This window comes from Jaculus jaculus, chromosome 1, assembly GCF_020740685.1.
Source record: "Jaculus jaculus isolate mJacJac1 chromosome 1, mJacJac1.mat.Y.cur, whole genome shotgun sequence".
Classification (NCBI taxonomy): domain Eukaryota; kingdom Metazoa; phylum Chordata; class Mammalia; order Rodentia; family Dipodidae; genus Jaculus; species Jaculus jaculus.
Window position 1 is genome coordinate 224162990 of NC_059102.1, and position 10337 is coordinate 224173326.

Here is a 10337-nt window from a genome sequence, read left to right on the forward strand (position 1 = left end):
CTTCATGGCTGAGGAACTAGAAGGCAGGCAGGCAGGCAGGCACAGAGGACCCTCCCATTGGCGCCCAGGGCCAGCTGTCACCATAAAAACTCTGAAAGGGAGAGTTGATCATCTACACAGAGCCAGGGACATCCAGGAAAGATGAGATAGGTCAGGTGCCAAAAGGGGAGGCGGGATGGTGGCCAGATGGTTCTGGAAGGGGTGCTGGTTGCCCCAGCCAAGAGAAGCTGCTTGCATGAAGCTCACAGCAGGAAGTGGCACCCATGGGCAAGAGCCAAGGCCACGGGAGCAGGACGGCACTAGCATTTGCCCAATGGCCTCCTCCATAGCTTCCACCTATGCCTTTCTCTGCTCAACACAGGAACCAGATATCACAGTCCAGGTCTGTCATCCCAGCACTCAGAAAGCTGAGGGAGGGAGGAAGATTGCCCTGAGTTCTAGGTCAGCCTGTACTACATTGTGAGAATTTGTCTCAAAAGAGGGGAGCTGGATGTGGTGGTGCATGCCTTTAATCCCAGTACTTGGGAGGCAGAGGTAGGATTGCCTTGAGTTCAAGGCCACCCTGAGACTACATAGAAAATTCTAGGTCAGCCTGGGCTAGAGCAAGACCCTACTTCCAAAGGGGGAAAAAAAAAAGCCAGGGCTAGAGAGATGTGTCAGTGGTTAAGGCACGTGTGTGCAAAGCTTGATGGCCTCAGTTCAATTCCCCAGCACCCACGTAAAACCAGAACCAGATACACAAAGTGGTGAATGCAGCTGGAGGCCCTGGTATGCCATTCTCTCTTTCTCAAATGTCTCTCTCTCCCTCTCCCCCCCATATACATACATACATATATATATATATATATATATATATATATATATATATATATATATATAAATTTTAAAACCAGATAAAAAAACACAAGGTGAGGTGGCTCCTGATGGTCACTCCCCAGTAGTCAGGAGGATCAGGAGTTGATTTATCCTTAGATCATAGTGAGCTTGAGGCTACCCTGGGCTACACGAGAACCTGTCCAAAAGAAAAACAAAGAAATAACAGGCAGGGGAGGCAGCTCAGTGGATGAAGCCCTTGTTGCTCAAGCTTCACTCATGAGTTCAATCTTCACACCACCCTAAGATCCAGAAGCCCTGACAAGCTTCTGCAATCTCAGCCAGCACTGAGGTGAACTGGGGACAAGGAATCTCCCAGAAGCTGGTGGAAGCCCAGCAGAGAACAGTAGAGCCAGAAACCTGGCCTTAAGAGAGATGACCAGTGACGACCAAGGACCACCTCCAGTCTTCTCTGACCTGCACATATGTGCTGTGGCACGCGCAATGCCAATTTACTCAGATTACGAGAAACGCTTGTAAATTAAAAAATAAAACAGAAACTGGATTTAATCCCAGCACTTGGGAGGCAGAGATAGGAGGATTGATGTGAGTTCAAGGCCATCCTGAGATTACATAGTGAATTCCAGGTCAGCCTGGGCTAGAGTGAGACTCTGCCTTGAAAATCCAAGATAAATAAATAAATAAATAAAACAAAACAAAACAGATTTCGCTGGGCCTGATGGGACACGCCTTTAATCCCAGCACTTGGGAGGCTGAGGTAGGAATTTGCGGCCAGCCTGAGACTGCATAGCAAATTCCAGGGCAGCCTGGGCTAGAGTGAAACCCTACCTGGGAAAAAACAAACAAACAACAACAACAAAAAAAACAGATTTCACAAATAATTTTATTTCCCAACACCTTCCATGCCCACAATGCCTGTGCACTCTGAGTGTAGATGGAGCCACTCTGGTGTGGATGCCTTCATCTGTAGGACTTATACTGGGGACAGCCTAACTCCATGAACCCCAACTTCTGAGGACAGTGGGCCTGTGGGGACAGCCTGTGGCCCCCACAGTTCCTTAGGAAACACTGTGTTTTTTGGGGGGACTCCAGGACCCCTCATTCAAAGGTTAGCCTCTGTGTCCTCTGAGACCACAAGTGAGGAGGGGTAACCAAGCCCATGGCCACCAGGGTCCCTGTCATTTCCTGAGGGATCCAACACTCTGGGCTTGAAGAGAGTCTGTGTCTTTCCTGGGTTGACTGACATATCTTAACCTGGCCATATGGATTCAAGAGTTGCCAACAGGCCTTGACCTGTGGCCAGAACTCCAACTTGGATGTACACAGCCAACCTGGACTTTTCTGTTAGTGGCCACTGAAGGCACAGGGTCACATTTCCTGGGGTTCCTTCCGCTGACTATAGACAGCATGATGTGAACAGTACCCCGTTGGTTTTCGAGGTAGTGTCTTGCTCTAGCTCAGATGACCTGGAACTCACTCTGTAGTCCCAGGTTGCCTTTGAACTCACAGCTACCTTCATACCTCGGCTGGGGTTCAAGACATGTACCAGCCCGCACAGCCCCAGTGGGTTTTGGAGGATGTGCAGGAGTTGGGCGGGCATCTTCCTGGCCCAGGACGCCCTCCCAGGATGCGCAGTCCCTAGGTGCATAGCCAGGGCCCAGTGGGGGTCAATACACACGGTGTGGGCGCCCGCAGGTGAGGCCAGGCTGGCGGAGCGCATCCCACATGAGCAGCAGCTCGAAGGGCAGGAAACGGTGCACCAGCAGCAGCTCACGGTAGAAGCAGGGGTCGAAGGCGGAACGGCGCGTGGAGGGCGAGTGTAGGCCGGCTGTGCGCACCCCCGTGTGGGAGGCGGGCGCCAGCCCCTCACGCTGCAGGCACATGCCCAGGAACACGTCGTCGATGGGGAACAGGTCGAGGCCCGGAGCAGCGCGGCGCAGCGCTGCCCCGGTGAAGCGCGACAGCAGGACGCCACCGCCACCGCAGTAGGGCGGGTAGTGCCGCGCAGGAGTCACCAGTTCGGGCACGAAGTACTTGCTCCAGGGCACACGCACCGGACCCACGTTCTGGATCAGTTGACCCACGAATAGGTGCCGGTCCGGGTTGTGGCCCTGCAGGTAGGTGACCATGTTGTCCGTGTGCGCGAAGACGTCGTCGTCGCCGTTGAGGACGAAGCTGGCGTTGGTGCACCAGGTCTCCTGCCACTCGAGAAACAGGACCTGTGGGCAGGACAGAAGCTCGTGAGCCACTCCACACCCATCTCCCCTCTTTGGTTCTCATTTTCGGGGCTCGGGCAAACTTCTCCCCGTGCCTCAAAACTGCACCCCACACCCCGTGCCCGCGCTCTCGCCTGCTTGAGCGTGAGGTTGAAGAAGGAGTCGTGGAAGTCCCACTGCAGGATGTCACCGTGCTTCTGTGCCTCCATCTCCAGCAGCCGGTTGACCTTGCGGGCCTGATGCGGGTCGAGTTCGGTGCCCACCAGGAAGAGGCGCCGAAGCTGCGCGCCCCGCACGTGCCTCTCGCGGCCCCAGGTCTGGCGCACTGCCTCGCGGCGCTCGTGGTTGCGCGGCGAGGACTTGATGGCGAGCAGAAGGAAGACGGGCCCCGCGCACTTGTCACCCGAGGGCGCCTGCAGCAGCGGGAAGCGGCGGCAGTGCTTGTAGAGCAGGAAGTCGCGCACGTGCGCGGGGAGCACTGCAAAGCCCGGGTGCTCCGACACTGAGAGGTTGGCTGGGCATGGAACAGGCGCGAGGCGGGCGGGGACCATGGCGGGGCGCAGTACAGGGGGCTCCTGCGACCAGGTGCAGGGTGGTGGTGGCGGTGGCGAAGGCAACAGCAGCAGGCTCAGCATCACCAGTGCGGCTGCGCAGGCCCCCAGCACCAGGCCCAGGGGCGGCTTCCACCAGCGCATCCTGCAGGGGCAGCGGCTAAGGAATCCCAGTCTGACATCCCCCCCCCCCACACCACCCCAAGAACAAGCTCTTGAAGTCCTAGGCCTTGCTTGTTTGGGGATGGGTCTCACTGTAGGCCAGACTGGCCTAAACTCGCTTTGTAACAGAGGATGACCCTGAACACTGGGTCTGGGATGACAGGCAGGTGCCACCAAGGCGTCACCTCCCTTCAAATCCACCCCCAGGCTCCCCTGGATGGATGGATGCCCTTCTGGCTGTGGAGATGGCATCCGTGTCCCCAGCCTTGAGCTAGGCTAGTGCAGCTACAAGCGCTAGATGAGACTGGAGACAGGACTTCCACACACCTATGGGTACCGGAGAGAGGGGCCCTGAGGAACCCAGGACTCTGGGGTTGTGCAGGGGACATCCGCAGACAAAAAAGAGCCGACCTGGTACCAGCGAGTGTCTGCCAAGTGTATAATGAGTGTGGCACTTACCTGGCTGTCTCAGGGTACCTAGGTCTCACTGGTTGTCCTCAGTCTTCCCAAAGGCACCTGCGACAGCAAGGTGGTAACAATACCAATTCTCAACTTCAGGGGATCCCGCCTCACTGTTGCCCACCGAGGCAGAGCAGCTTCCTGTTTCCACAGGGACATCAACCAGCCTGGGCCCTCACTTGCAAGAGGTCCACACTGCATGGCCCAAGCCTGTACAGCTCCTTCCAAATGCGCGTAAGAAAACCTTCCCTCTATCTACCTGCCTATCTGCTCATCCCTCCATGCATCCATCCATCTGTCTATCCCTCCCTCCATTCCCTGAACAGCTATGAGATGGAGGAGCATCTTGGAGTTTGAGCAGCTTAGGCAGGAGCTGGGGAAAGAAAAGCCCCAACTCCTTCTTATGCACTAGGCCTTCATTAATGCAGCCAGCAAGTATCCTTCCCCAAGCCTCCCACATAACCCCATCCTTGGAACCTCAACCAGGAAATGTGCCTTTCCTCCCAGCTTGTTCCTCTGGCTCCCAGAGAGCAGACTTAAGCTCAAATGTCACCTTCCCAACCTCCCAGCTGGATCACTCAGCCCCAGGTCCATGGTTCTGAGTGCCACCTCCAACTTTTGAGTTCCAGCAATTGAAATTGACTGCTCCTCTCATGTCTCCAACCAGCTTGGGGTCACAGAGGTGGGGCAGGGGTGCCATTCCCTACAGCTGAGTCCCAGCTGACTGGGAAGAATTCACTGCATGAGAAAAAAAAAAATGCTACCATGATGCACAGAGGAACATTTCCTATACTTTCCCTTTAACCTCTCCTCAGAGTCGCACTGCGCCTCCCTCCCCACTAGCCAGCATGTGAGAGTCTGGACACAGATATGGGTAGAAGCATTCAGTATAGGGTGCTGCCCTATGGGTCAGCATCAGAACCAGGAGAAAAAGAAAATCAGGGTTGGGGAGCTGAATCCCTAGTGAGGAGGGGTCGTGGCTGGGGGGTACAGCCCTGTCTAGAATCCCAGGGAGGAGGGGGCTTGGCTGGGAGGTGGAGCCCCACCCAGAACCTCAGTGAGGAAGGGGGTGTGGTTGGGAGGTAGACCCCTGCCTAGAATCCCAGTGAGGAGGGGGCGTGGCTGGGAAGTAGAGGTTTTTCTGAGCCACAGCCTTTGTTCCATTACCTGCACTGCATGGGAAACAAAAGCAAAAAGAACAACAACAACAAAATGTTGGGCTGAAGAGATGGTTCAGCGGTTAAGGTCTTGCCTCCGAAGCCAAAGGACTCCTGTCTGATTCCCCAGGGCTCAAGTAAAGCCAAGTGCGCATGGTGGCACATGCTTCTGGAGTTCATTTGTACTGGCTAGAGCCCCTGGCCCGTCTTTGTCTTCCTCTTTCTTAAATAATAAATACATAAACTGGGTGTGGTGGCACACACCTTTAATCCCAGCACTCTAGAGGCAGAGGAAGCAGGATTGCCCTGAGTTTGAGGCCACCCTGGGACAACATAGTGAATTCCAGGTCAGCCTGATGTACAATAAGACCCTACCTCGAAAAATAAATAAATAAATAAATAAATAAATAAATAAATAAATAAATAAATAAATAAAAAGAAGCCAGAAATATTTGGAACGGGGGAGCAGAGACAGACGACCCCAAGTTTGCTGACTGAACCTTTCAAATGTGCCAGACAGGCTGAATTCTTCCTGACGTGCAAATAGGAACAAGCCAATGGGAGCAAAGTCCTGGGTGGACACACTGCTCCCTTGGGTAGCCAGTGCCTGTACATAGAAAACACTGTGTGCAGGCTACAGGACCACCAAACACCGTTAGTGGGTGGCACGATGCCGTCAGGGATGCACTTTCACCTTCACTGGGGGACAGGCCGCACAGTCCCAGTGGGCACATGCACAGCTTGTGCAACACTTGCCCACAAGTCTAGCCAAGCCCCATCTTGAGAACACATGTTATTTGGGTTTATTTTTTTGAGGCAGGTTCTCATACTGTAGCACAGGCTGGCTTAGAACTCACGGTGAATCCTCCTGCCTCAGCCTCCTGAAGTTGGGTTGACAGGCATGTTCCACTGTGACTGCCATATGAATATTAATGTTTATTAATATATGAATATTATTTATGAATGTAAGAATATTTATTAATATGTGAATATTAATAATCCTGTGAATACTAACAGTTCCTAAAACCAGTTCCCAGATACTGACTACTCATGGCTTCTGAATATTCATAACACACTGAATATTAGGGTGCCCCTCAATCCTCGAGCCACTGTATAACAGCTGAATAACAATAACTTTATTTATTTATTTTTTGCTTTTCTAGTCCAGGATGACCTAGAATTCACTAAGTAGTCTCAGGGTGGCCTCAAACTCACAGTGATACTCCTAGATCTGCCTCCCCAGTGCTGTGATTAAAGACATGCTGGGCTTAGTATTAATAACTTGCTGAATATTAATGAGGCACAAAGTATGAACGACCCAAACACTGCATCTTAAGGGGCCCTCACTTGGTAGTGACTCACTGAACTATTAATGAGACTTACTGAATATTAATCAGCCACATTCAGAATATTAATGAGATTAGCTAAATAGTAACAATCAACTTTCTGAATAGCAATCATTCACTCAATATTAAATCTTTATTAATATAAGATATTAATATATCAGTATTAAAGAGACACACTTGATCCTCACCCAGTGTTTGCATAGGCACCAATGCTGGTAATGACCTGTGCTGAAAATTAACACTCCACATCTATTAATGAATCACTGAATATTAGCTGACAGTGTAATGACAAGTGGACCTGAAATTCACTATGTAGTCTCAGGGTGGCCTCAAATTCACAGCTATCCTCATACCTCTGCCTCCCGAGTGCTAGGATTAAAGGTGTGCACCACCACGCCCTTCCATTAACATTTTCTCTACCTGATATTGACTCCCAGGGGGACTGTTTTGAGTTTTGTGAGCTGAGTACAGAGAGGGTGCCTGCCTGCCCGGAGGTCACATAAGAGATTGGAGAGTGGTAGTGGACATCAGCCAAACCCTATCCTACTCCAGAGTGGTTCCTTGTTGGGTTTTACTGGTTTAGCCTTCCCTTAATGATAGGCAGGTCTTTTTTATTTTTATTTTTTACAAGGAGCCAGTGTTACTTTATGAGCAGAAAAGACAAAAAATCCAGTAAAGATTCTTCAAAAGGCCCATTCCAGGCTGGAAAGATTGCTTAGTGGTTAAGGTGCTTGCCTGCAAAGCCTAAGGACCCTGGTTCGGTTCCTTAGTACCTATGTAAGCAGATACACAGGTGGCACGCTGGTCTGGAGTTTGTTTGCAGTGGCTAGAGGCCCTGGTGTACCCATTCTCTATCTCTTTCTCTCTCAAATCAGGACGGAGGTCATAGTGTAGGCCTTTAATCCCAGCCTGGGCTAGAGACCCTACCTTCGAAAATCAAAAACAAAAGACCCATTTCCACTGGACCCCATTTTGTAAGGCCGTGTGTGCTGGTGGGCTGCGGGTCAGCCTTGGCCCAGATTCTCCCACCCTTAGACATGGCTTCCTGTTTCCAGAGTGAGGTCCTCAGGTGAGCTCCTTCCCCACCCAGGAAGCATCTGTTCTGGGCCAGAGCGGGGGAGGGGGGTAGGGGTGTATCAGGCCCTGGCCAAGACACTCCCCCCTCACTTCCCCAATGGACAGAGGCATGTCTCCGTCAGGGTGGACGGTGAAATGGGCCTCTCCGGGGACATCCTGGATCCCCCACCCTTCGGGCAGATCCGGGGTCCATTTGCGTAAGGCCCTGCAATAGTCTACTATCCCCGTCATGTGGAAGATCAACATCACAGACGAACACACCGAGCAAACATCACGCCCTCCCCCTGCAAGCACAGCACCTGCTCCCCAAGATAAGGGCGGCCAGGGGCACCGTAGGCTCAGCTCAGCCGCAGGCAGGCTAGGGTGCCACACCCCATCCCCACCCGGTGGGCTTCCCTTCCCTTTGCCCCCTAAACCTGTCTGCAGGTTACCACGCTACCCCTGGATGCCCATCCCCCACCTCCACCACCCGAGTCGCACTTAGGGAAAAGATAGCGAGTCCAGTGTGCCGCGCCCCCCTCCCAGACCTGCGCAGCAGAACTCCTCCTAGGTGAAGGCCTCAGTTTCCCTATCCGAACAGGTGGTCACTACAACAAAAAGGGTTTTCCAGAATTTGCCAGTTAGAGACTGCGCTACCAAGCGAGACCCTGTCAGAAAGGAGGAGGGGAGGGTGGAGAGATGGCTCAGCGGTTAAAGCGCTTGTCTGCAAAGCCTGACGACTCTGCTTCGATTCCCTAGTGCCCACAAAAGTCAGATGGAGAAGGTGACAAATGCGATTGGATTTGGTTTACGTTGGCTGAAGGCCCTTGCGCGCCCATTCTCCCCTCTCATTCCTTGGAGATTATATATATATTTGAAAAAAAGAAAGAAAGAAAGGAAGGAAGGAAGGAGAGGGGGACCGAGAGAAAGAACTTTCTGTGGCTCCCGACAGTCCTTCCCAATCCAACCAGGGTGACAGTTTCCAGGGAGCGTCTCCGCACCCCGACCGGGGATCCGACCCTATCCCCGGCGCCGGCGGGCAGAGCGCCGGGCACGTCCAAGACCAGAAGCCAGCGCTGGTGGGGAGACCACGGGCCGGAGCCTGGAGCCCGCCTTCCCCACGCGCCCGCCGCCCCGCCGCCCCGCACTCACCGCCCGGCGCCCGCGTCCGGCTGGGAGCGCGCGGGGAGCGGAGGGTTTTCACCTGGGCCCGGGCCCCGCCCCGCCCCATCCGAGCTCCTCAGCGGCCATGGAGAAAGTGTCCCGCCCTCCGCCTGGCCCTCCAATCCCGGACCCCTCCACCTACCTATCCCGTGCTGCCCCTGGCCCCATCTCAGTCTCTATCCCAGGTGCCCCCCCCAGGCCGCTTTCCTTCGGCTGCTGCCTTCCTGGTCCTGGCACCCCACGACCCGTGGACCCAGACCCCCATCTGTTCAGCCTCCCTGGGTCTCAGATGTACACGTGGAGCCTGCGATCCCCCGTGGCACGGTCCTGGCACCCACCGTGGGTTGTAGAGAAGCTGGGTAAAGACACAGGCTCAGAACATTTCAGAACCCCCAAAACCTGTCCGCAGGTTATCACCCCACTCCTGGAAGCCCATCCCCCACCTCCACCACCTGAGTCCTATTTAGGGAAAAAGATAGTCCAGTGTGAACACTGAGTCCTCCAGTCCTGAAAGAAGGTGAAGGGCCTGGCTGGTGGCTCCACACGTTTAGTCTCAGGACTTGGGAGGTATAGGTAGGATGGCTGTGAGTTCCAGGCCAGCCTTAGACTACATAGTGAATTCCAGGTCAGCCTGGAATAGACCTGGAATAGTGAGAACCTGCCTCAAAAAAAAAAAGAAAAAAAAAAAGTTGGGTTTGAGGGAGACTCCCTGGGCTCACCTCTTCATGGCCCCAAGGCAGCTGGATGACACAGTCACAGCCCTGGGACCAGATATCGAGCAATACTGTCCAGCCAGGACCAAGACCAGGGTCAGGAAAGTCCATGCTACATGGCGGATGAACCTGATAAACATGACTGAATAGTAACAGAAGCCAGACACCAAATCCAGCCAGGTGTGTGGTACCATGGACACCACATGTCCAGAAATAAATCCCCAGACAGGAACATCAATGGATCCCAAGGCTTTGGGAAGGGGACAGGGTGACATGATGTAGCTCCTTTGGGGAAGGGAATGTTCTGGAACTGGACAGAGTTGATGGTTGCATGTGACTGTAAAATGCCACTGGCCTGTCACCTTTAATAAGGTTAATTTTCTGTTATGTGAATTTCATTGCAATTAAAAAAAAAAATCTCAGCCAGGTGTGGTGGTACATGCTTTATTCCCAGCACTCAGGAGGCAGAGGTAGGAGGATCACCGTGAGTTTGAGGCCACCCTGAGACTACATAGTGAGTTCCAGGTCAGTCTGGGTTAGTGTAAAACCCTACCTCAAAAAATCAAAAATCAAAAATCAATAAATAACTCTCATTTCCTTGCTGTCAGAGGTGGCCTCTCACAGATGACTCAACAGGTCACCATGAGCGTGTTTGTCACTGTGCTGTAGAACAGAGATT

The 10337-nt window shown here is 53.1% G+C and overlaps 1 protein-coding gene across 1 annotated transcript; it reads right to left on the reverse strand.

Moving 5' to 3' along the window:
* Window positions 1-2501: 2501 nt before the first annotated feature.
* On the reverse strand, window positions 2502-3745 carry B3gnt3 (UDP-GlcNAc:betaGal beta-1,3-N-acetylglucosaminyltransferase 3). Its single transcript, XM_004665939.2, has 2 exons — window positions 3185-3745; window positions 2502-3053 (listed from the first exon to the last, which is right to left on the reverse strand). The coding sequence occupies exons 1-2, from the start codon at window positions 3743-3745 to the stop codon at window positions 2502-2504; spliced, it is 1113 nt and encodes a 370-aa protein (XP_004665996.2).
* Between the last annotated feature and the right edge of the window lie 6592 nt (window positions 3746-10337).